The sequence below is a fragment of the Magnolia sinica genome, chromosome 16 (genome assembly GCF_029962835.1).
Source record: "Magnolia sinica isolate HGM2019 chromosome 16, MsV1, whole genome shotgun sequence".
NCBI classification, from domain to species: Eukaryota; Viridiplantae; Streptophyta; class Magnoliopsida; order Magnoliales; family Magnoliaceae; genus Magnolia; species Magnolia sinica.
The window spans coordinates 67,064,555-67,091,246 of record NC_080588.1 but is presented as its reverse complement, the minus strand read 5'-3'; the positions used below and the strand labels follow the sequence as shown (position 1 = coordinate 67,091,246).

The 26,692-nt window shown below is 39.2% G+C and overlaps 2 protein-coding genes across 8 annotated transcripts in view; one reads left to right on the top strand and one right to left on the bottom strand.

Moving 5' to 3' along the window:
- Positions 1-5,099, bottom strand: part of LOC131228650 (alpha-glucan water dikinase 2-like) — a 28,117-nt gene extending 23,018 nt beyond the window's left edge. Inside the window, exons 1-7 of one of the 6 annotated variants that reach the window (XM_058224459.1) lie at positions 4,950-5,099; positions 4,733-4,861; positions 2,757-2,857; positions 2,519-2,628; positions 2,349-2,427; positions 1,562-1,650; positions 1,304-1,454 (exon numbers count right to left, since the gene is read on the bottom strand). In XM_058224459.1, coding sequence (XP_058080442.1) covers positions 1,304-1,454; positions 1,562-1,650; positions 2,349-2,427; positions 2,519-2,628; positions 2,757-2,837 — 510 coding nt within the window. In that variant the 5' untranslated portion in view covers positions 2,838-2,857; positions 4,733-4,861; positions 4,950-5,099. Of the gene's footprint in view, positions 1-1,303; positions 1,455-1,561; positions 1,651-2,348; positions 2,428-2,518; positions 2,629-2,756; positions 3,435-4,732; positions 4,899-4,949 lie in introns of those variants that run through there. The other 5 variants (XM_058224460.1, XM_058224464.1, XM_058224462.1 and 2 more) reach the window with 5 other exon arrangements.
- Positions 5,100-13,036: 7,937 nt separating this feature from the next.
- LOC131229750 (choline/ethanolaminephosphotransferase 1-like) overlaps positions 13,037-26,692 on the top strand; it is a 30,149-nt gene continuing 16,493 nt past the window's right edge. The window contains exons 1-8 of one of the 2 annotated variants that reach the window (XM_058225762.1): positions 13,037-13,149; positions 13,870-14,059; positions 18,044-18,053; positions 18,161-18,211; positions 23,118-23,195; positions 26,196-26,271; positions 26,358-26,380; positions 26,467-26,567. In XM_058225762.1, the coding sequence (XP_058081745.1) occupies positions 13,923-14,059; positions 18,044-18,053; positions 18,161-18,211; positions 23,118-23,195; positions 26,196-26,271; positions 26,358-26,380; positions 26,467-26,567 (476 nt within the window). In that variant the 5' untranslated portion in view covers positions 13,037-13,149; positions 13,870-13,922. Of the gene's footprint in view, positions 13,150-13,869; positions 14,060-18,035; positions 18,054-18,160; positions 18,212-23,117; positions 23,196-26,195; positions 26,272-26,357; positions 26,381-26,466; positions 26,568-26,692 lie in introns of those variants that run through there. The other variant, XM_058225761.1, reaches the window with a different exon arrangement.

Sequence of the window (26,692 nt, the reverse complement as noted above, 5' to 3'; positions counted from 1 at the left end):
CCTTCCTAGGGCCCAAAATGATGTGTATTTGTCATCCAACCTGTTCAAAAGGTCACATAGACATGGATGAAGGGAAAACACAAATATCAGCTTGATCCAAAACTTCTATGGCCCCCAAGAAGTTTTCAATGATAGGCGTTCAGTTCCCCTTGTTTCCTGTGGTGTGGTCCACTTGCGCTTTGGATCTGCCTCATTTTTTATTTCATGCGTTAAATGAGCTGGTAAAACAGATGGATGGTGTGGATCAGACACATACATCATGGTGGGCCTCATAGATTTTTCATATCTTATATTTTTCCTCAGTTTTAGCATAGCTGCCAACGTCGTAGGGCGTGGCTGGTATGAATTCCTCACATGAATTATAATTACTTATTTACCACCATTTTCTGCGGAAAATGGAAAAATAAACAGGCCCCAGATGAGTTAGCCATAACTTTTATCATAGTTAGAAGGTCAGGGGACCATACCAAACATCTAAGAGTATGGTCAACCATGCTCTTCCAATCTGTGGGATTTTGGGGGAATCATCCATCCATGATGGGGGCTGTCAAATCAATGGCTAGAACAGGCCAACCATGGGCCCCACATCTACAAACTAAGTTCCAAAAAGGGAAGTTCCCTGTTAGGAACAAATACAGAACTCGGACTCTAATTTAACACATGTTTCAATTCCAATTTAGAAGTAACAAAATTGCAACTCGGAGCCAAATCACTCAACCAATTGCAATTTGCATTTCAGTTCAACATTGCATCCAAACGCAACTTTAATGTCAACATCTCAATAGAAATACCGGTCGATCTGCCAAACTGTTGCTTGGTTCTTAGAACGATATGAAATGTTAGAGATGTCCAAAAATGACAGTGCGAAACTGAAAGGCTAAACAAGGAAGATATCTTACATTGGGAACATCATATATGATAGAATTACCATTTTTATCAATAGTCAAGTTAAGAGGTTTTCTAATCCTACAGGCATGTATAAGCCCCATCAACAAGCCACTACATGTGCCAACATGGGAAACTGGTGTGACACCCTAGATGTTCATCAGGTGGTTCACTCACCATATTCGCCGCACCGTTAGAAACAAATGCAGGGCTTAGAAAAACTTGTCCAAGTTCATTTGATAAATTGGGGCCCACCTGATCATAGGACTAGCCTGATTTTTTTAACAAGGGATCTACGAGATGGAACTCACTTGAAGGACGGCTTAGCCTCAACGTAGAGGAGCTGCCTTGTACATGTGCATGGGATTAGCAAACTTCAATGAAATAAGGCATTTCTCTAGGTGAGAAGAAGACCGACCTTTTCCTGTTGCGGTGAGTTCCTTGGCTTCCCTTTTCTTTCCCACATTAAATATGCCTTGTGTTGTACCAATTCAATAGGTATTGACGGATAAGAAACAGATGCCAAGTCCGGTATCTCAATCCGGAGGTTTCCTTGTTTTAGTTTATACCTAGAAAACATGGATGCATTAAACACAAATCAAAACCTTGGGATGCTGTGCAAATTCACAGTATCAAAATCACATATCCAAGAGAACTACTCAAAAGAAAGACGAACCATCTATCTCTCTCATCTTTCAAAACAAATTCGATAGCTTGCAACTTAGGGTCCCGCAATTGAATCGTAATCATGTAGCCATCTCTAGTCTGCAACCCAAATAGAAAACACATAGATTTAAGATGCACTTACAGATTGTCATTGAGGGACTGATTCTAGCCTCCTCAATTGAATTAAAGGTTCATATTCAAAATATCAAATCCAACAAATAAAAAAATGCAGAGAATTTGGATGGTTGATTTAGATGAATTGCAATTGATTCAATTCATTATAAATGTCCCCTGTGGAAGCAACACCATTTAGTATATATAATGACAATGAAACTCCTAATTGCAATTCCATTCACTTCAAGTTGGATTTGAGACGATAGTAAGTTCAATGCAGGGTCTAGTTCCACTCAGGACATCGTTTGGATGCCTGTAAATGAAGGTAGCTGTAAATTATTTACAGGTAAATGGTTTACAGTCTGTGTTTGGATGCTGAAAAATGCATGTTAATCATTTACAGCTTTTAGACCCATTTAATTGATTTCATCCACAGGGCCTCCATTTACAGCCTAATGGCTACATTTTCAAAGATTGGCTCTCCATTTACAGGACTTAAACAATTTACAGGCCTCTATACACAGACGATCATTAACAGCTTACAGCCAAACAGGACAGGCTGTAAATGACTTACAACTGTAAATCAACCATTTACAGGCATCCAAATGACCCCTAGTTGAATTGTAATTCAGGTCAATTAAACATCCAAACTCAACCCAACTTTAGAAACAAAACTAACAAACCTTCACAAACGGTGTCTGCAATGCGCTTTGTTTGTAGGTGCTCGTCCCAGGAGGACAATCAGCCAAAAGGATCCACTTCCTATATGAAAAATATATGGTTAAAATCTCCTTCGAAACAGCAAATACCTAATAACAAGAAAAGAAAAGAAAAAATGCAGCTTCTAACTCACGTCTGTCCTTGGTAAATGCCACCCCAGTGCATGATCAACTGCCTTGAGCAGTTTTTAAGCTGAAAATCGATTTTTGCATAGAACCCATTTGAAGATCCAGACACATTAACCTATGAAAAACAAACATACATTACTAATTCAAACTTCCATCTCTATAGACATACGTCAGAACATTGATTGAAACAATAGAATTATAAGGATTGAACTACACATATACCATATATCATTACAAACATACCTGCAGCTGAATTCCCTCCCCGAGTTCGAAATGATGAACTAGCGGTGCCCGTGAATAGCTGGTAGGATTTGAGGATGACATTTCTACTGCTTAACTGATCACTACATACATGTAGAATAACAATGTGCTGTGTTTGTGATAAAATGCACCCCGTGAAAACATGCATTTTATCGATGCATTGCCTATCATATATAGTCATGTTGGATTGAAGGATTGATTCGGTCAGATGTGTCTGACCAAAATAAAAAGTTTAGACCCTTGATTGGTTATGTTCCATGGATTTAGGACTCGGACCATCCAATACAACTCACCCAAGTCGACTCGGATTCAGTACTACATACCACGAGTCAAGCCGTTACACTACCAAACTTGAGTGAGTTGACTCGACTCGAGACCGAATGAGTTGATCCCAGTCATCAAGTCTAAAAACCATGGTATGTACAGTGGGACCCATACACATCTTTTTGGGTTATGTAGAAGAACACACACCTTTTAAGTGTATGTGGGCTTATCCACACCCTATAAAGTTGCACCTATTTTTATTCCCTGTCAGATCTGTTCCACCGCATTTTTTATGCTCTGGCAGAATGTGATGGATGATATGCAGGCACTTAGAAATTGTATACGTGGTATACAAGTAATTTGAATTAAATGTCCCAAATGATGGTTCCCAATTTAGATGTGTCATGAACCAAAAATTGCACTTATTAAGTTATTTGATTATATTAGCTAGGGGGCATTTATTGGATGGTTAAAAATGAAAAGAAAAATGCAAATAACATAAAATAAAATCTAATGGTCCTATTTCAACAAATGAGTTGCCATGCATCAGAGGTTAGGATTGTTCGACCAGTCTGATATTGGGATCTTGACTCATTGACAGTCGATTCCACAAATTAGTTTAATTCTAAGTGCTGGCGTATCAAGTACTGTACACTGCCAGAGCATCAAATAACTCCACTATAACAGTACTGTGATTCTACTCTGTTTGGCCATTCCCAACTCATGACTCGCTTCTCGCACTCAGTGCATGTATAAAAGAGGAATCAGTGATACATTCATGGTTCTCAGTTCTGACAACTGGTTCCTATGATTTGTAATCCAGACCGTTGGTCTACGGAGCCCCACCGTGAATGGAGACTCCGCAAAATATCTCACGTATTGTAAGATCGCAGCAACCGATATGGGGAACTTTTTCAGTTGAATATGGAGCGTTGCTGTTGTAAATGTGTAGGCCACTAATTGAACGGTTAAGAATCTCCTATCAAGGAAAACTATGGTACATATTCCGTCAACCGTGGGCCCCACGTGTCAGATTGGAAACGTGAGCCACGTACAATAAAGTAGTGACCACTCTACTAGGGAGGTCGGTTCTGGTCCGTGCTGTGGGCCCCACAATGATGTATGTGTTTTATCCATGCCGTCCATCCACTTTGGCATCTCATTTTAGAGAAGCCCAAAAATGAGTCAGATCCAAATCTCAAGTGGACCACACCACACGAAAATAGTGGTGATTGAATGCCCACCAATAAATACTTCTAGGCCCACAAAAGTTTTAGATCAAGATAATATTTTTTTTATTTACCTTCATCACGGTCTGTGTGATCTAATCAACAAGTTGGATGGCCAATAAACATCACAGTGGGACCGAAGAAGTTTTTAATGGTGGGCATTCAATCACCACTGTTTTGTTCTGGTGTGGTCCACTTGTAATTTGGATCCGCCTCATTTTTTGGATAATGAACTAAAATGAGCTGGAAAAATGGATATACGGCATTGATGAAACACATGCATCGTGGTGGGGCCCACAGAACCGACTAGTACAGAGACCTCGGTACTGGAGGGATCGATACCCGAATCCGAGTCCCTCTCGCTTTGAAATCGAAGACAGCCGATCGGTTCGTGTTCGAATAGTATGCTTTTCGGAAAAGCTTCGATTCTCTCATCGCCTGTAAAGAAAAAGCCAGAAATCTTACACGAATTCGATGTCGGATTCGAAATGAAAGAAGAAATGCGATTCCGAGTGACAGAAGTCGAGACGAATCGGATCGTTCCACTTTGCCGCACGCGTGTATGATGTCGACCGATCGTCACGTGGGCCACACCTGTAAATCGAATCGGAACCGTTGGTTAGTTTCTCCCAGTAACTATTTCATCAGTTTTACATGTGGCATCTCCTATGAAAGCATCGACCTGAATTTTTAACATGCATGAGTGAGGATAGCCTGCTGAGCGGCTGGGATGCCACGCACGTGTTGCGCCGTTTCTGCGTGCAAGACGTGTGCACTTGGCGTTTCTCACTTTGGCCGGGAGTGCTGTAAGTTGTAACTGTTGAGAGGAGAGATTTTTGTGGGGAAACTCCGAGAGGCGTGCGTATTACGCACTCAGCTGATTCTATAAGGACCACCGTGCTTTTCAGTCGAGCCGGGCTCGGTACCTCGCGCACCTAAGGCCGCTTGAGTGGAACTTTCATGAGATCCTCTCTGTCCATCGGTCAACTGCCTCATTTTCACGGACGAGGATTGCCTGCGAATGGCTTTTGCAGGAACTTCCTGTTACCTAGCCCATTGTAATATTTGTGAGAGATCCACCCAATTCATCTGTTTTGCCATATTATTTTATGATATGGTCTCAAAAATGAAACTGATTCAAAATTCAAATGAACCGGACCATAGAAAAATGTGAGGATTGAATGTCGACCGTTGAAACATTCATAGGACACAAAAGTATCGGAACAGGCTAATATTGGTGTTTTCAGTTTATCCCCGTTAGAATGACCTCATGAATGATACGAATAACGATTGTAACCTATTTCTAATCATCTTGGAAAAAGTCATTAAAAAGGTAGTGTGTGCATTTCAACATAGATAGGAGATGAAAATATCTTTAAGATACTCAAAATACTTTTTATGGAATAGTGGCTAGATTAAATTTGATGTTACATATTATTTAATGGTTAACAAAGTAATGTGACTAAGTTATCCAACAAGGAGAGAGAAAAATGTAGTTGAGCAATTTTAGATATAAGAAGTAAACGAGAGACATAAAACAAGAAACATAGAACGTGACCAACATAAGAGGAATAGTTAAAAGAGAAAAACGTATCCATTGGAATAATGATATAAATATATAGAATAATAAGTTGTGCAACAAAAATATATAAATATGATAGGTAATCTACGAAGCAAAGACGTAACGCAATCCAATTCAATACCAAACAAATCTATCAATTTATTTTATATCAAGTTATGCTATGAGTAGCGATAATCTATTAGTTGTAAGTTTTAGTTTTAGTTTTTAGTTGTATTTCAAATTTACATTTATCGTTAAATTTGTTATTTATCTAATATCACATAATTCTTTTTGCAAACGCATTCTTTCAATTGCTCCTAGTGATCAATTTTGAGTTTTTTCCATTTGTTTGATTGCGCTTGTATTATAAAAAAGTTATTTATTGTGGAAGGCAATACGAAACCCACTTTCAAGGAAAAACCCTCACCCTTAATTATCACATGATCATTACAAATTTATACAAATAGTTGAGTATAAGTTCGCATCGGATGTATTTGCTTATTTCGACGCTTGGAGTCAAAAGTTGATCGATTTAGATCGAGCCACTTTACCGAATCTGGCATGCCCGCACACACTACACATGATACAAAATAAACCAAGCGCTAACAATGGCTTATAAGCATTATAGTGAAACTCATGGAGGTTTCAATAGTAGCCTTTTCTCTACCTACTTTTTGTTGTTGTGCGGCCCACTTGAGTTTTGGACATGTTTTATTTTTGTCTCATATCCTAACATCAAATTTGAAAAAACCAGGTGGATGGAATGTATGTCTCGCAGACATGACAGCGGGGCCCACGAAGATTCTAGTCCAAGGAAGTTTCTTTAGCAGGCAACCCATGTCCCATTTTCACATTGGAATTTGAATATCGTGATCATCTTGGACTCATGTTAGTTGCACCCTAAATGTTTACACTCATTTTCAACGCTTTGATGTGGACCAATCAAAGGTTGTCACGTGTTAAGTACCACCAAAAATTCTACTCTTGTCCAAGAATGTCTTGGTCTATGCATGTTTATCATTAATGCAAATGTATGAATCAATGCATATCATGTGGTCATGTTCATTGTACCAATTAATAAGGCATACTGCCCATCATGTCTATAAAAACCCATCAAGAGAACATATTTGATAATGCATATGTAGAAATTGAACTTGTGCATCTAATAATATAAAAGTAAGATACAAAGAACACACCTGCATCAGACATGGATTTCAGCTATGATGCTTGTCAAATAAGATAATGAATAATGTTGTTGCCTTTCACTCCTTCCCACCCGACAACACAATCGGGCTTTGCAAGTCTAAGACCGAGTGAGTGGAGAGGAAGTCAAATAATAACCTTTTCGATTTAAAAAATAATAATTTTATCAAATAAGCTTATTTTAAATAAGAGATATAACAAAAATGCTTATTAGAATATCTCTTATTAAATTTGAGTATACATGCTGTACAAGTCTTAAAATTTTATCACATTATTTTTCAATGCCTCTCCAGTCCAACGGTAAGTGGACCACACTACATGAAGCAGATGTGTTAAATAACACCTTGGTGAAACCTTCATGGGGCCTACTATGGTGGTTAATTGCCATCCAATTGGATCATAAATTCATGTGCACCCGAATTCAAAGAAAAACATATGTATCACCTTGATCCAAAATATACCATATATGGTCCTCAAATACTTTCAACAATAAATGTTTAATCCCTATTTTGTGGTCCAATTGAGCCTTAGCACTGCTTTATTCTTAGCTCAATTGGGAGACTGAGCGGAGATACCTTGTTTCAACACTTGAGGTCTTGGTATTGATCCCTAGCGGGGTGGCTAACATGGAGTGTGTGTACTGACATGGGTGTGTACTAACCACCCCTCCGAAAGAAAAGAAAAAAGAAAAAAAAGAAGGCTTTAACCTTAAAATAATAAACGGTGCCGATAAAACCCGTACATCACGGTGACCGCAGAGCCGTGTCCGTTCCTAGCGAATCAATCCGCGTCCAAAGGGGCTCGCAATAATACAATACGCGTGCAGCCTGATGGAAGTCCCTCTCTCTCTCTCTCTCTCTCTCTCTGTTTGTTCGCTCTTCACGTGAGTTGCACGTGCCATACCTTCGTTTCATGTAATTGGTCGGAATCTCCTCGGCAGTAGCGTTACACGCGTTCAAACGCGTCTTTCGGCGGTGCTTTTGAGAGAGAATTCGGTGGTCCACGAGATTACGTTTTCTTGTACTCATTCTTTAAATACTTGTAATTTTGTCCATATGAGAATCACGTTTAACGGCCCAAATATTGGCCCATACTTTAGATGTGATAAAAATATAAAAATAAAATATTATTCTGAAATGATTTTTTAACTTACCGATTACTAGATATTTATTGGACGGTTAAGATGAAACCAGTCAACTCATTGATCATAGGTAAGGATCACTGCATGAATATTGGGTTAAGGTCTATTAACTGGGGGTTCGAGTGGTTTATTTTTAATTGCATCGTGTAAAGTGTACGGTTACAGAGTGCAGGAGTATGAACTATCACCGTATACTAGAGTATTTATCTAATAAAAGCCCTTGACGCACGCGCCAGAGACTGAACCGACATTCGAGGAAAATGCTGGAGTCAGGTTGTATAATTCTTCCCTCACATTTGGAGAAATTATCGGATACTGCCATTAGGGAAGTGGATTGCGTACGGAGTAATGTACTATCCTATAGTGTACTGAGTAAACTCTGTGGGGCCCACCGTGATGTATATGTTTTATCCACTCCGTCCATAAGTTTTATCTCTTAATTTTAGAAATTCAAACCAAAATATAAGGATATCCAAAGCTCAATTGGACCACAAAACAGGAAAGAGTGTGAGTTGAACATATACCATTGAAAGCTTTTTGAGGGCCACAAAAGTTTTGGATCAAGCTGATATTTGTATCGTACCTTCATAAATGTCTGTGTGAGCTCATGAACAGGTTAGATGATAAATAAACATCGTTGTGGGTCCTAAGAAGGTTTCAATGGTGGACATCATTATCCTCACCGTTTCCTGTGGTGTGGTTCATATGAGCGTTTGATATGCTTCAATTTTAGGCTAATGCACTAAAATGATCTGGGAAAATTGATGGACGGCGTGGATAAGATGAATACATCCACGGTGGGCTTCACAGAGTTTAGCGTACTGAGTTTCTCCGTACACAATCCACTTCCTGCCATTAGCACCACAAGTCTAATACGTTTGCTTCGATGATGTACTTTCGTGGAAATTATGGCGATCGATTCATCAGGCGGGCCAAAACTCGTCCTGATATTTAGATTATTGGCCGTCCATTGATTTCGATGGTTTGGATCAGATCATGAGTTGAACGGTTTTGATCGGCAAATTAAAGGTGGGCTTACATGAACCGGCGCAGACCGGGAATTACCTGCAAAAGGCTTTCTTACGAAGTTACTGGAAAGTTAAGTGGCCCACCGTGATGTTTGCGATGAATCCACACCGTCCATCCATTTTGCTTACTCATTTTAGACATGAGACCAACCATTTTGCCTGCTTATTTTAATACATTTACTGAGATGAGCAGGAAAAATGAATGTACATCACAGAGGGCCCCACAAGTGTACAGGGTGGATTTATCACAAACATCACAGATGGCCAACCTAGCTTTACAGCGCACGAACTTCGTGCGTAAGCCTTTTGCAATCCGCGTACGACTCACGCATCAGGAAAATATCGGAGACGGATTGGCTACTCCCCCTGACACCGGCCCCGTGGCCGGTGGTCAGTGCTCTGTGGGCCCTTTCATGATGTATGTGTTTCATCCGTTCCGTTCATCCATTTTTAAAGATCATTTTATGGATGGTTATAAAGATTATAAGGATATAGAACTTAGTTGGACCACACCACAGGAAAATAATAATGATTGGATATCTACCATTAAAATCCTCCTAAGGCCCACTTTACTGTTTTTTTGACATCCAATATGTTGATTAGGTAATAAATACACAGTTTAAGGGAAAAAATAAATATCAGCTTGATCCAAAACCTTTATGGCCCAAAAACGTTTTTAATGGTCAAAGTTCATTCAACACTATTTCCTGTAATGTGGTCCACTTGAGATTGAGATATACCTCATTTTTTTTCATACCATAAAATATCTATAAAAATTGATTGACGGCATGGATAAAACACATACATCATGGTAGGGCCCAAAGAGCACCGACCACAATCCGTTTCCGAAAATATCAACATTACGAGGCTGGACTGCGCTGGCATAACTTACGTCGGCACGCGGACGGCCTGACCTGCACCATCGGAGTTATGGGAGGGACAAGCGTGCATAAGATCCGATCCGTCCATCATGTGTGCAATCAAATTTTTACGATGGATCTGACAATTGAGTCCCATGCAAGGCTTATGTAGGTCCCATCATAGAAAAAGTGTACAATCATGCCTAAAACCTCTAAATTCACCGCATGACTTATGACATCCTTATCTTGGGGATCCATTCATCCTGATGTGACGTGTCAATTGAGTGGATTAGATGACATGTACACACCAAGGTGGACACCACACGCAATTTGGACGGTTTTAATGGTTAGACTTTCCATCTAACTGTTGCCCATGATGTAGCACGCTTGAGTGTTGGATTGAACTAAAAACAGAGTGCCAGGACTGATGGACAGTATGGATCTTATATCCACGTGAAGTTACTCCTGCACAGGTAGCGTTTTGATGGACTACTGGGTTTTGCGACGTGGGTTGCGTCCTGACCTGCCCCACCATGATATACGTGGTTTATCGCAGCCATCCATCCATTTTAAGAGCCCATTTCAGAAATCTGATTACCAACTGAGTAAGTCTGCTAGGCCCAATGAAAGTATGTAGTTTATCCATCCATCCATTTTTTCCGCTCATTTTAGGGGTTTAGCCCAAAATTGAAGCATATCAAGTGTTCACGTAAGCTGCACCATGGAAACAATGAAAATGATTTCCACTGTTGAGAGATGTTTAATGTTATTCAAATGAGTAATGAGATCACATGGATATAAATTAACGGAATACACAAATATCAGCTTCATTCAAAACTTCTATAGCTATCAAGAAATTTTAAACAGCAGACATTTAATTCAAATACTGAAATTATATGTTAAAATGGATGAACAAGGTAGATAGAATACATAAATTGCCAGTAATTCATTTCAAAGAATTAGCCTATAAAAAAGGCATATCTAAATTTCACTTAAACCATATCACAAGAAACAATGATTAAAACCCATTGTTTAAAACTTCTTAGGGCCTACTTAATGTTATTTGCCATCAATATTAATTAAATCACTTAGTTTTGAAAGGAAAACACAAATGCATGTCATTAGACTACTAATCCATCGGGCATATGGCCTAATGCTGATATCCCAAAATGATTGCATTATCAACTGAATCACCAATATCATTTTATCGTGATGATATGCATTGTCCAAACATTGTCCATATAAATTATAAAAAACCATTGGTTAGCCACTTAGGGCCTGCTCGGCGCATTGTATTAGATGAGCTTATCTGGGATGGAATTGCATCCAGTCCAGTGCCAAATCCACTCTATGTTTGGGAAGAATGGGAAAGCTTGGAATTAGATCAGTTGGAATTGCATTGGGTTTGTGCCAACTTCACTCAATATTAGCAAGTTGTGTGGGTCCCACAATGATGTGTGGGCTATGTCCACACCGTCCACCCATTTATCAAGATCATTTTAAAGCATGGGCCAAAAAATCAAGTAGATCTAAAGCTCAAGTGGACCCACCATAGAAAGCAACGGGGATTGAATACTTACCGTCGAATACTTCTTTGGAGCCACATAAGTTTTGGATCTGTCTCATTTTTAAGCTCATGACATAAAATGAGGTTACAAAACAAATGAACGGTTTAGATATAACACATGTGTGTTATTTTCAATAGTTTCAAATGATAGTGGGTATAACCATTCAATGTACCACCATATTACAAACAAAGCATGGAATTAAGCTTATCCCATGGTAAAGTGACAATCCCTACTATGGGTAATAATTATATTTTTTAAATCCCATCCCACCTAATCCTTCCCAATGCCATGCCCCTAACACGCCCTTAGACACGATCCTATGCTCGTGGCTCCATTAATACTTGAAATTTCATCATTTTTAGCTATATATATATATTTAACAGCCTTTGACACACATTACATACCTATCGTTAGTAATATTAAAGTTGATTTAGTAGTCAAATTTCAAACCCTTATGCATGGCTACTTTTGGATTACATAACCTAAATATGGGGTGCCAAACATAATGGAAGGATTTCCAAAAGATTTCTAATCCAAGGTATTAGGAATCCATGTGCCAAAGGAGGCCTTTGTTTGATATAACCGTTCACATCTCAATACCACCGTTACAATCAGGCTTTACTGATGGTCCGATCTTAGAACCTTTGTTTTGAGTATTGGCCGTAAAATATTCATCTTCATACACATACTCCGTTCAATAAATGTTTCTTATCATTCCTGCGCATGAACGGTTCAGATCTACCTTAGACATGCAATACCGGTTGAAAACCACCCAACGTACCACCCTTACTCTACTGTTGCAACGGGCCTCCATACCTTAGCAAAGCAACCGCGTAAGTGCATCAGGACGTAACATTTCCTCCCCCCCCCCCCCACCCCCCCCTCTCGCCGTCTCTTGGCGGGGATTGGGTGGTACTACACGACCGCGACCAGCTAGAAACGGACGGTCCTGTCAGGTGCTCTGTGAGGCTCACCATAACTCATGTGTTTTATCCAAACCGTCTGTCCATTTTGAAAACTCATTTTAAAGAACGACACATAAAATTAGGCAGATATAATTCTCAATTAGACCACACCACAGGAAATAGTGGGGATAAAATGCTTACAGCTGAAAACCTCTTGGGTCCACATAAGTTTTGGATCAAGCTGAATTTTGTATTTTTCCTTCATCCAGTTCTATGTGACCTATGAACAGGTTGGATGGAAAATAAAGATCACGGTGGGTCCTACGAAGGTTTTAACGGTGAGGTCATTGTCAACACTGTTTCCTGTGGTGTGGTCTACTAGAGCATTCGATCTGCCTATTTTTTTGCTCATGCCATATAAATATCTTTCAAAATGGATGGACGGCATCGATAATGCACATATATCACAGCGAGCCCCACAGAGCCCATTACATGACTGTCCGTGGCTAGCTAGGTCCTGTTGGGTGTAGCTCTCTCTCTCTCTCTGGCCTTTTTAGGGCCGGAGAAAGGAAAAAACAGAAGGCGAGAATCTCGCTCCATCTCTTCCACTCAAAAGGTCCAAAGCCCCTCCTTTTTTTTCTCTTTTCTTTCTCTTCAGATCTCATTTTTTCTTTCCGACGTTCGTCGCATTTTTGTCACATGTAGTATCTGATTCGTCGCATTTTTTTCTCATTTTATATATATATTTTTTCAAATTGGCGATGACTCGAATAATTTATAAAGGGGATTGAATTTGATATATTTTTTTTTTCCTTTTATTCTCCTTTTATTTTATACTTCTTTCGATTGTTTCAGTGATAATTTCACATGCTGTGAAAGGAGGAATCTGTAGTGCATGATGCTTCCGTCTAGCAATTGCTAGGCCAAGCATAGTGCATCGTGGGGCCTGCATTTTGGTGATCTCATCCGTTCATTTGGTGGGGCCTGTGGTTGATTTGGGTCCCTGTGGGAATCTCCTTCAGCCGATGATCCTAACGTCTGATTTGGGTGCCATTAAATGCGAACCATCGGTTGTAATTTCCCATTTCTGTTTTTCTGGTTGGGATCATCTGACAAGGGTTGTTACATATAAGGGTTTGGCCCATCAGATGAATGGTTTAGATGACAGAAAAGGTGGGCCCTGCCCTTTCTGCTTCTCGGTTTGAATAAAAAACACTGTTTCTTTCAATCGAGCATCACATCTTATTTCATCTGGAAATTGCTTTCACGTTGTTGTTGAATGGAAATATCCAACATTGTCCAACATTCATCTCATTTTCTTTCTGTAATTAAGCAGGTAGTATTGCAGGTGTGTAACTACCCTTGAAAGTCCAGGTTTTGAGTTGCGAAATGGGGTACATCGGCCATCATGGCATTGCTGCCTTGCATAAGTACAAGTATAGCGGAGTGGATAGGTCCTATCTTGCGAAATATGTGTTACAACCCTTCTGGACTAGATGTGTTCATATCTTTCCTCTTTGGATGCCGTAAGTGCTTTCTTTAAAATGAGCAGTTATCTGACAGTCAATTTGCATCTGTTGCGAAGATTGCATGTTTCTTTGAACTCATCTTGGTCGTGGTTTCTGGTAGTTGTTTGGTCATGCATTCTATGTTATGGGCTGTCTTATGCATATGCCAAGTTGTGTGAACTCTATTCAACAGTGCAAGTACTTGTTGGTTGCTGTAAATGACCAAATTTTGATTTTCTCCCTTTGCATTCTCATTGAGGGACTGGTCTCTGAGTTTTGATTACATTAGTTTCTAGTTTGACTCAGAATTGTAATTGCAAATTTGCAAATTGTGGGTTACTTCCTAATTAAAGGAACACCGAAGTCCTTGTTCTCCGATGTGGGTGGAAGTTCTTTGGGAAATCCTGGTAGGTCAGGAGTACGTAAATCTGGAAGCAATTAAAACTGGGCAGCAATTTTCTATGGTGTTGCTTGATTCCATTGTGGGAGGTGATTTGGAAAGTGCCGTATCATGGGCCTTGGGTTCTAAGCCTTGTGCCTTGCTTCTTGCTCCTTGCTCCTAGAAGCATTTATTTAGGGTTAGTGGGATTGAAGGAGTAGCTGTGTCATCCACTACTTTTAGTTTAATTTCCTAGGGGGCCTAACTTCATAGCTGGTGTTCTGGTTAAAGGTGTATCCGGAGTTGTTATGTATTTGGGTGATTCCTATCCTCTGCTTTAATGGATAGGCCTACTTGGTCGGGCCTGTTAAGTTTCTCATTCTGAGAAGTGCTCCACCAAAAATAGGATGAGAAAGGGTCACTAGGGTCACTTGAGATTGCAGAAAAGAAGTGGTAAATGGGGATCCTGCCTGACATTGTTCTCATTTTCTGTGTCACCTCAAATTCAAGGGGGATTAGTTTCATTGAAATAGTGGAACTAATATTGATCTTTAGGCACTTCTAGGTGAGCCACTATACAGAAAACTCTAATTGTGTATTGGTTATGCATGCAATAAGATGATGCTTTTTACATTAAAAAATCATTTGAGGAATGCCTTTAGTCTGCATATATTCTTTATTCAACAATATGAGAAGAAACAGAAAAATATTGTGCAGCTTAAGAAAGAACCCAAGTTCTTAACATCCACATCAAAGTATTACAGCGAGAATAGTAGTTTTTAATTTATAGTTGAGGTCCACATTAGTTCATATTTGAAATACTATTTGTAGTTGTACTGAGGTTGATATATTACCAACTAAGAAAAAGAAACATGGCCCAAAAGGAAAATAAATATCAACAGCTTGTCACTAATGTGGTTAAACCATGAGAGACAGTGACTGCAATAAACTGATGGTAACTGTTGACAAACCTTCTGAATCCATAACAGAAGGTTCTCACCAAAATAAATAAAAGCAAATCTGAATTTTCCAAACCCCGAGCCTTTAAAAGTTGAATGACTCCAAAGAATGTCTTGAGCATGTTAGAAATGTTCCCACATAATATTGTTCAACCAAAATATTTGCCATCACACTACAGCAAGACCTTCAATTATAATTCAATCAAACCCAACACAACTTGCCATCAAGAAACTGACATACATTACAATACTTGGGCAAAGATCAATGATGTACTTAGACGATGCTTAGTCAACGGAACAAAGTGGCCATTTGTCTTTGTTTGACTTAGCAACCACACAGGTGGGCCCCTATTTTCTGTGATCACAACCATTCATCTGGTACGTCTCATTATAGATGGACACATCAGTAAAATGAAACTTTTATTGGACAGTCATCACTGTCTATTCAACAGTTGGATGATCTAGGCAATGCTTCACATTCTGCAGGAGAAAATCTACCCATCATATTTCCAATAGGGAAGTTTTCAAGGTATAACCAATTCATGATGGTGCCCACCATGTTAACACTCTGGATCAAGGAAAGGTGTGGTCCACCTGTATGTTTGGTGGTCGGACTACAAAAATCATTCTATGTGACCTTTTTTTTTGTGGCATGAAAAACAATGCATGTTTCTTCCATCTAAAATCCCTACAATCTGGGCATTCAGTGTTCCAAAAAACACCGAATGAACAATAACAACGAACAACAAATTTTTGTAAATAACTAGGTGGTCGGTCACAATTCATTTAAACTCAAAATGTACCACAAACAAAACAGATCTAAATATGAAATCATGCATGAAAATCAAAACTCTTACGTATGGAACCTTCCTTCGTTTATACTACACAAATAATCATATAATGTCTTCAAAAAGAAAAGAGCCCAGATACGGAGGGCAACACAGCAAGAACACATCTTTTCTCAAAGTGAAACACCCATGCACACCAGGACTAAACCCAGAGAACGCGAACGCGAACGATCGGATATGTTGAATTTCTGATAGATTTTCTAGAGATCTGATCTATTCTCTCTCTCTCTCTCTCTCTCTCTCTATATATATATATATATATATATATATATATATATTCTCTACAGAGAAAATGCAGCAGTGGACCGCTTATCATGGATTTGCCCACCATAAAGAAGTACAAAATAAAGATGGGAAAGTCCTACTCCTAACCATATGATCAATGGCCTAAAATTAAAATAGTTTCCATTTTAAACATCCAGTATAGTGGCCCATTAAGTAGGAACCTCTAGTGCACAATTCATGTAACTGGGCACTGGCCATGGATGCCATGGACATATCACAAGACACGGAACTAGGAGACACTGCCCATTTTCTCTTCTAGATATCCATACGTACATGAAAAAGAACCGACCATCAGAAAATACCACGACCACCTTGTGGGCAATTGTTTTTGACTTTGGTTGGCTTCATATGCCCGTACCCAAGTGGCTAGACTCGTTAGATTTGCACCATTCTAGAAATAGTGACTCTTTAAACGTACACGTGGCATGGTTGAAGTGCAATCATACACAACCATAGTTCTAGATAGTTTTTCAATAAAAATTTTGATTTCAAGATTGATGGATTTGGTGTTTGGAAAACTATCTAAACTATATAAAATTTTTAAAAAAAGGAAATTATTGAATTGTAGAAGGCGAGGTGTGATTTGGAATTACTTGGCTTGAAATCGAATTTGCCCTCTTTGGACCGCATCCCATGTGCAACAAGATTCTCTGGGCAATCAACCTCCAAGATACAACAACTATCACCTGGTCCTAGCCATGCACTCACTGTACATGAGCTCGAACCACTCGTAGTCTTAACCCAAATCAGAAAAAAATTAAACCACACTATTAAAGCAAAACTAGACTTTTCTTTGTTATATAAAAACTAGATGATGAGTCTATTTATGCACTTTGAGTAGACACCCTTTAAAAAAGGTTGTGACTGCTGAGTTTAAACCCAAATGGTGCGAACCTTGGGCCTGAACTAACACAACTTTTCAAAACAAAAGGTGAAAGGGTGCGGTCCTTCGGACTTGTGTGAAAAGACATGTCTTTTAAAAACAAAAGAAGGGATGCAACCCTTCGGACCTATGTGAGTATTCTCTCAGTGAACGGGCACATCCACACGGATATGCACACGTATGTGCCACGTGCCACAGCCTAAAAATTTGGAAACATCCAAAAGTTTTAAAATCATATTTTAAAACACAAAATACAACATAGGCTTTATAATATTTCTTTGGAGGGAGGTTCCCGATACTTTTTGTTCATTTCTTATAGGATTGAGTGCTCAGCTGGTTTTGTTCTACACTTGCAATCTTTCCAAAAATCTTGTACTATTTAATTCTTGACGGTGAATGAATTCAGTTCTACATATGCTTTTGTTATATTGAAAGTTTGTAATGCCCTTTTAGAACCTTAAATTTAGTACTATTAACCAATTATCATTTAACTGACCTTATTAAATGGACTTGTTTGATGCCAGTCCCTTAACTGTTTCTTTGCCACTCTACTTTCTCAGAGTCACTTTACTGAAAAAATCATTAACATCTCTCTCTTTTTTTTCCTTCTTTTGGTTTCTATGCTTAAACACTTGGGTGCTTCTCCAGACCAAATATGGTAAGACATTCTTTGATAAGCTTGTTCTCTCACACTTACATTTAAAATGTTTGAATAAGTTTTCTTGTTGATTATTTACTAAACAGTTGCTGCTATTTGTGCTTCAGATCACGCTGACGGGTTTCATTTTCCTACTCATTTCAGCACTTCTTGGCTATGTAAGTGGGGGTTTCTCATATTATTAGTTTCTTCGAATTGCGTAACTGTATTTATTCTTCCTAATTTTATAGTTATTGACGTCTCAATTTCTAGTATTTGATCTGTAAAGTAGCGTGATATGTTGCTGATACAAAAGCTTGATATGATTACAAATTGAGAAAAATTGTGCATGCAAGCTCTAGTGGTGAAATTCCGGTAATGTATGTGGGTGGTGTTTCACAGTAGAATCATGATTACCAACTGCTGATTTTCCTTTCTTAAGCATTGCATTGAATTTGTCAGGATGCTCTTAAATTTTTTCTACTTAACAGGATACCTGAAGTATAAAATCACTCTTGTAAACAATAGAACTCATGGAATAAAGAAGCTTTCTTTTATCACGGAAGACACTTCTCTTGGCATTGTGATTCAGGACTATTTCAATTGCAAGTGTCACATTGGAAAGGGATTCAAGATTAGGTGTTGTGTTAGTTTCAGGTTGTTTATGACACAAAAAACATGTGCAAATTGAATTTTCAAAATGTGAATTTTTCCATATGCAGTATGCCGAAATTCTATTTTTGTTAACAATGCTAAAACATTAAAGTTGTTAGAGCTTAATCCTTAATTTTTTCCTTGATGGGTATCTAACACCGGCACGTGGGGCAATCAAATTGCATCACGTCAGGTCATCGCAAAAGGTCCGTAGTGTCAGGGTCACCATTAGAGGTGTACACGAGTCGATCTGAGTCGAGCTTGGTACACGAGTCGATCCGAGTCGAGCTTTGCCCAGCTCGACTTAGCCAGCAAGATACCTCAGCTCGAACTTGGCTCGGCTCGGTCATCAAGCTTGGATTCGCATCTCGGCTTGGCTCGGTCAGCAACTCGGTCCAGTTCAAGCCAAGTTCGAGTTTTCGGGTGGGGTTCGACCGTCCGATTGGGCCATAGCCACTAGGCCAATGGTTGGGTGGGGTCCGCTAATTAGATGGACGCTGGAGAATAGAGAGATGAGGAGAGTATCTTTTAGTTGCCGGTCGTCCAGGCGGATGCTGAAGAATAGAGAGAGTATAGGAGAGTAGTCGCTGGTCGCCGTTCGGGCACTGGAGAATAGTGAGAAAGAGAGGAGAGGAGAGTGGTCGCCGTTCGGGCACTGGAGTACGGTGAGAGAGAGAGATGAGAAGAGAGAGATTGATAGGGTCTGGGTCGGGCGCTGCCGCTGGAGGTCGGAGTGGGTTAGGGTTTTTAAGGTCGGCTGCTGGAGAACGGCTGAGACTCGAGTGGGTTGGGGGTTTTTTTTTTTTTTAAAATGTTTTGAAATATATATACTCGGTGAAAAAATCAAGTCGAGCAGAACCGAGTTGGGTTTGAGCTCAAGACCGAGTCGAGTCAAGTCGAGCTCAGTCCAGCTAAGACTTGACTCGAAATTTTTCGAGCTTAATAAAACTGTCTCGACTTGGCTCGAATACAGTTTGGATCCGAGTCGAGTCGAGCTTTTCTGAGTCGATTCGAGCGAGTTAACTGATCTAGCTTGGTTCGTGTACAACTCTAGTCACCATGCAATCCATTTGCATATATACATCTTCCAAACAAAGAGGCCAATCCTCTATGACTACTGTAAAATAAGATTATGCTATAATTAGGTGTGTGAGTTCCATGGTGATGGAGGTCGCACATCCACTTTGTCCGTAAAGTGTGGCCCTTTAAGTTCACCCCTATTGCCAAAAAAAATCAGACTGATCCAAAACATAAGTGGGTCGCACGCCACGGGACAGTTGGAATGGGAATGCCCATTGTTAAAATCTACAATATTGTATGTGGGTCCCATAGTGTTCTGTATAAATCATCCAATCCATTCATATGATGAGCCCAGCCAAGATGAGGAGGGGGTTCGCATGATGGATCGAGTGGATTTTATAAAGATGTGATAGTGGACCCCACACACATGGTTGCATAAAAATCTTACTCTAAAGATGTTGATGGGGACATTAGAGGACCTACTCGAGTATACCAGATACGGAGACGACCACTCACATCAGCACAACTTTCTTTGTGGATGGGAGGCGAGTTCCAGATGGGGCCCGCCGGACTGTTTTGAAGAACCCACATGCATTGGATGTGCATCAGGAAGACCCCACCTTGGGATGATGCATGTGGGCTGCTTAGGAGACTATTTTAGTTATAAGATTTCTATTTCATGTCGATCCGACCGTTGGATCTTGTCAATCAGGCTATCCGGCCATGAGATCTTTTTAGATCTGGGCCCCTAAGACTCTGATCTTGCTTTCTTTATGGTTTTTGGTATTTTTAGGAATTATTTGATGGTTGAGATAGATAATATATGTTTTAGTTTTCTTATTTTGGACGATGGGCCACTTAAGTGAGTGTCATAGTTGTAATTATGTTGGATTTTAATTCTGAATTTTTTATTATAAAAGCACAGGGGGGGAGTTCTAACCCTAGTGGTGTTATTGAGAAGAAAAAAAAAGAAGAAGAAGAGTAGAGCTCTCTTGTATGAAGGAATTTTTATCCTTATTTTCCAGGGTTTTTTATTTAAAAAAACTCTCCCTTCCAATTAAATTGTGGAAGGGTAGAAGCTTGTTTGGTGGTGGATTTCAAAGTACATCTTTCCTCTTCCTCTTCTTCAAAAGGTATTCTTTGTCTTACATCCTTCTTCTCCTCTTCGAAAGGTATTTTCTTCTTCTCTTGTCTTCCTCTTTTCCCTTCCATTACAACCTTCTAAACCCTAGATCTTCAATTTCTTATTTTCCTCAATTTCTAAGAACCTTAATTCCAAAATCCCCAATTCCCAGGAACAATAATTCTCTATATTTCAGATTTTCCCCTTCCTAACCATAATCATAAAACCTATAAATCTGTTCATTGAGTGTGGAACGTGCCTATGCTAAATTGGAAGTTCTATCCTTCCATTGGTCGTAGTTTTAATTGATTTATGTGATTTCTTAGCAAGCGAACTTGTGATTTAGGTTAAATCAGATTTTATTTCCTATTGTTTACTCTTAATTAATTGGTAGGTTAGCATATTTTGTTAATTGAATTACTTTACGGACTCTTTCATAATCTCCACGTTGCATGCTAGCATTAAATCACGTGTCCTGCATCAAAGGTTGTACTAGTGACGAGAAATAATGAGACGGGCCAGGAAAGGAAAGGTGCGTTTTCAGGGTGGAAGGTGAGAAAATAATTTGGAGATTTTGTAGAAAAATTTCGTATGTTGGAAATGCACCTTCTCTCACTTTCCTATTGTTTAGGTTATCACAAACGTGGGAAGGAGGGTTTGTTGGGAAACTCTATTTCCTTCCCGAAGGAAATAAGGAGAATGCAACAATGATCATGGCCATCCTTCACAAACACGTTGTATTGAACCTTAAAATCTAAATTTAGTCGGATCCGGTGAAAGATAAGACTTTCGTCTTGCAATAGGTCTGTCTAACGATCCAAATGGATTTTCTAATCCGGGAAATAAGAAATTTCTGGATTGGGAAATCTAAAAAATTCAGGAAATTTTTTTTTGATGGTTCTTCAAATCTAAGGCTTCTGGTGATGGGATTGGAAGAAGGTCAAAATATATAAATGCAGGGATGAAAATCTTCCAAGATCTAAATATTTGGGTTAAAAAGAAAAGGGATTGGCTTCTAAGTCTAGAGAATTTAGAAGAAAAGGATGAAAAAAGGTTTAAAGAATAGAGTACCTTGAGAAAAGAAAGCAGGAGAGGAAGAAGATGGGAAATCACTTCCCTGGGCTTCATGCTCTCCTCCAATCATTGGAAGTCGAATACGGGATCATCTGGTCTTGAAGAAGCAAAGCTCTCTTTCTTTTCATAAACATAACATAGCATTGTTAGGTTTAAGGCAAAACACCCTTATAAATTCGTAATTATACTAAATGACCAAAATACCCCTACTAAAAAAATTACAAAAAAAGAAATTTGCACAAAAAATTGTGTGCACGCTATCTTAAAACTCAAATAAATAAAATATTCATAAGATAAACTCAAATCCAAGATGCCCAATGAGCCCCAATGATAGCACAATGAAAGTGGGTTGTGATGATCCAACGGTCCGATCACGCCATCGTCTCAATCCAACGGTCCAAATATCTCCTTTAAGCAACTTACACATGTCAGGAGCACATGCATAAGGTCTTTTACTTATACAGACCCGACTCGTACCCGTCATCTAACCACATTGACATATGTAACGCACGCCTCCTGCGTTGATACACTTTGAATGGTCTGATGTCCGCATCAGAGTCACTTCACACAAGGCCTGAAGTAGCCAACCAATAGGTTTTTTGGCATCATACTCCCATTTCAGGAAATAAAGAAAAAAGTTAATCTTTATTTCAATTCGAAATACTGTCATGCATTATGGGTACCCATATATATATATATATGTATAGACCTCTATACAATGATTCCTCTTTGGCCTTAACTACCTTTTCTAAATACATATCGATCTGGACTACTAAAAATAATGAGTAATCAAGGGACAGATTTTGAATATATCTAAACCACTAAATACATCTGGACTGTCCTAAAATATGAGAGAACAATGAAGAAAAGACTCCTAATAACCTCTACTCAACAAAGCACCATGCTAAAATCTATTGTGTTATTGTAGCACGCTACTGTAGTGTTACAATGAGTCTGGAGAGCTGATCGCATCAATTGGGTCTGGGCACTTAAAGAGTAGCTGTTATCGATCTAAGCACATTTTCATGTTTGTACTGATGCACGCTGCCCTTTAACATTCGGCTTTAGCCATTCCACACTTTTTTAATATGGTTTGTTGGTGAGGTATGTTTTCTAGCTGAATATGTGAGCAGGTGTCATTATCTGAAATCTTAGGCTACTGATGATTCCTCTTTTGCACTTTCATTCCTTGAACTTTTCCTTGGCCATTGCAGATATATTCACCTCGGTTGGATACAGCTCCCCCAAGATGGGTGCATGTCGCACATGGATTGCTTCTCTTCTTATATCAGGTTTGTTGGAGCTCCTTTTCTCGGAGCAGTGCAATTGTGCATGTCACTTTGCTTGCCTGTACATTTATGTGCCTGCATGCAAGAGTTCAACTATATATAGCTTGTCATCATTTCATATGTCATGGGTTTATATATCTCGATCTATTCTTTTTGCAATCTGGATCTAATCAAAATTGTCTTTATCGGATTGTCCTGACCATCTATAAAATGAATGTTCACTTATTGAATGAGCATTGTTGCGTTTTTTTGCTCCATCAATTTAAGGGTTGGGCTAGTTCAAATGGTGATTTAAGTCTATTCGACATTCACTATTGGACCTACTGAATTGCCTTAGCAACATGTAGGGTGTACCCCCAATGCCTCTAGTGGCATTTGATGAGCTCCCTGTGCTGTCAACCTGACTCGAAGTATGGTCATGTGGCCATCTGTTTAATGTCTACTGGAGATGCTGAACTTTGTAGCTGAAATAGATAAAATTTGATTGGTGTCAATGAACTTTCGTCTAAATGCAATGGATTTCAAACACATTTTTTTTTTCCTTGAACATATGGTTACGAGTGTTGTCCTGGTTCATGAATCAGACATAAAGCCCCTGTCAAGTTTCATGAATCGCAAATGATGTGTGAAGCTGAGGAAATATTGGACCAATAGATCCATGTTTGGGCTTCTATGTCCATTTCTTGATGGTGTACCCTTGTTTCATGGACCCACTAAGCATGGTTCTGTTGCTATTGCTGGGGCCAAGCTCTTCATTTTGACTTATGGTGCTTACTGTGATATACTAGAGAAGTGTCCTATTAATCATGAAGGGTGACCTGGCAAAAAGATCCATTAAAAAAGATGCTCTCCGTTGGAATATTCTTGAGGCTTCAAAGGAGACTGCTTGAGTCTAGATGGCATCAAGGTGATTAGGGATGCCTAAAGTCTTTGAAAGGCAAACTGTGTGGTGGATTCTTTGGCTACATGTGAGTCAAGGTTTTGGGTGCAGAAACCTTCTATCAGAGGTGTCTGTCTCACTCTCTTTATTGATTCAGTATCTTGCACCCTCTCCTGCTTTCTATGCTTCAACACTTTCCGACATTTAAGGCCCATTTGGTTACCATCAAAGTTCTATCTAGATAAGCTATTCTGGTAACATCTGTCCAATTAAGGCTTGTCTGGAATCTGGATAGGTTTTCATGGATAGGCTATTTTGTTGTCTCGAATGTTGTTTGTTAACCACTTCGTAATCGGGATGGATTGATAAGCACACATGACACGCTTGCATACATGGCACATGTGGACATGTGGGGTCCTTTTAGATTGATAGTGGCACACATGACCACTTGAAGGTATACAGTGGCACATTTGGTACATGTGGGGTACTTGAAGATGTATGGTGGCACATTTAGGTAGGGTTGTCAATGGGCGAAGCTTGGATGGTCCCATCACCAATTTTATTGGAGTCATAGCCCAAAAGTGCTTGAAAAACCATGTAAAGGCACTTTAATGGCCATCCATCCAGATAGCAGTTTGATGGTAACCAGATAGACCCTTAGACGACACCTGCTTCCTCTAGCATACACTTTGTGCAAAAAAGGTTGAGCCGTTTTAACTTTGTTTTCAACAAGAGATAGTGCCTTGCTTCGTGTTTACAAACAAGATATATGATAATCTGAATTAGAAAGCTTTTGTGCATGAGGAAGGTGTCAAATATGAGCAATTGGTCTTGGATCCAAGTGTTCATGCCCAACTTTGAGATCCAGAAATCTGACATTTACATTCTCTTGCATGATTGGCTGCCACTCATGGTCGGCCCATCAATCCACTCTCGTTTCTTTAAGGTAATATAGTATAGTTTAGCGAAAGTTAAATAATGGCCACCTATCTCAAATCAAACTGTTAATTAGTAGTGGAGTTTTTTTTTTGGCTTCTTTTGGCTCTTCTTCATGCATTTGTTACTTTGAGTCTTCATTATAGGTTGCATGAAGTGTAAACCTTTTTGTTGGATGTATTCTGTCTTGACTTTGTCAAGCTGTTTTCAATAAAATTTATTCATAATCCCTCAAAAATAATTATAGGTTGTATGAATTGTGAAGGAAGCAGCAAAAACCTTGGGCGCAGGAGTGGGAAAGCATTTGTTTTAAAACATTATCAAGTATAAATGTCTAGGAAGCGGTGCCAGTGCTGCGAACCTGAAGTGCAATTTGAAGTGGTAGCTGCACCTAGTTAGGAGGATCTGGCAACTAAGGTCTCAATGTATTTTTCTTGAAACAGATCCCCTGGGATCCTGCCATTGGCCAGTTGAAAATTTGTGGTGGCCACCACCATCATCATTGTCATAGTCATCATCATAAGAGTGTTGTCTCCATTTGGTTTCGGCTTTACGAATCCTGATTTGCCAATCAGTACGAAGGTCCACCCTCTGATAAGTTAATAAGCCTTCATGTCTCTTCTCAGTACCTCTTTTCCAAGTCCCTTTTGGGCCTTTCACCCACCCCCCCCCCTTCCCCCCACCCCCCCTTTCAGGTTATTTAACCACCCTGATCAGTGTTCCCCTCTCACCGGAGCAGTCTCCAATCTTCATTGCACATGAAATGATGGACATTTTGACTGTCATGATCTGCACTCCTTGCATACTAATGGCCATTCTTGGTAGCAGATTTGAGCTGATGAGTTGATCATCTATATTATTTGTTTCATTCTTCTAATAAGTAGTAACTGTGAACCTGCTAACCTATCATTCCCATCTTCTTTAGTTTTTAACTTCACTTAGAAAATCTAAGGGACTATCTGATATGAATGATTTCAAGCCCCTTTATTCTGGATTTATATGACCTTTATGGTCTGAAAATAACTGAAACTGTTCTGTGTCATCCTGACGACTTGAGATGGAAAATCTTGTTTTCTGAATGCATTATTTCATGCCATTTTTTATGTGATCTTTCCTTTATGAACGTTTTCATATATGTGCATAAAATTGCTTTATTCTCCTCTGATAATTTTCGGACTGCACACTAGACTTTTGATGCTGTTGATGGGAAGCAAGCAAGGCGGACAAATTCATCCAGTCCATTGGGGGAGCTTTTCGATCATGGTGATTCCCTTATTTCATGGAGTTCTCCTTAATGAGTTCATAAGATTAGTTAAATATATTTCTTGAGCTTTTCAAATTTTATGCAGGATGCGATGCGCTTGCTTGTGCGGTAAGTTTGTCCTTCTTATCCTTATCTGCCATTTTCCACTGAAGTTTCTGTTTCCACTCGAAACATGCTCATTGACTGTTTCTCAGTTTGAAAGCTTGGCTTTTGGAAGCACTGCTATGTGTGGAAGGAACACATTCTGGTTCTGGATTATTTCAGCTGTTCCATTTTATTTTGCGACATGGGAACAGTAAGTTATCGTAAGGCTAGTAATTCACTTGTCAGGTTTACTTAAATGTCCACCTTTGATTATGACAAGATTTGGTTGAAATTTATTGGAAAGACTGTTACTTATGAACATTCTTTCTTGCATTT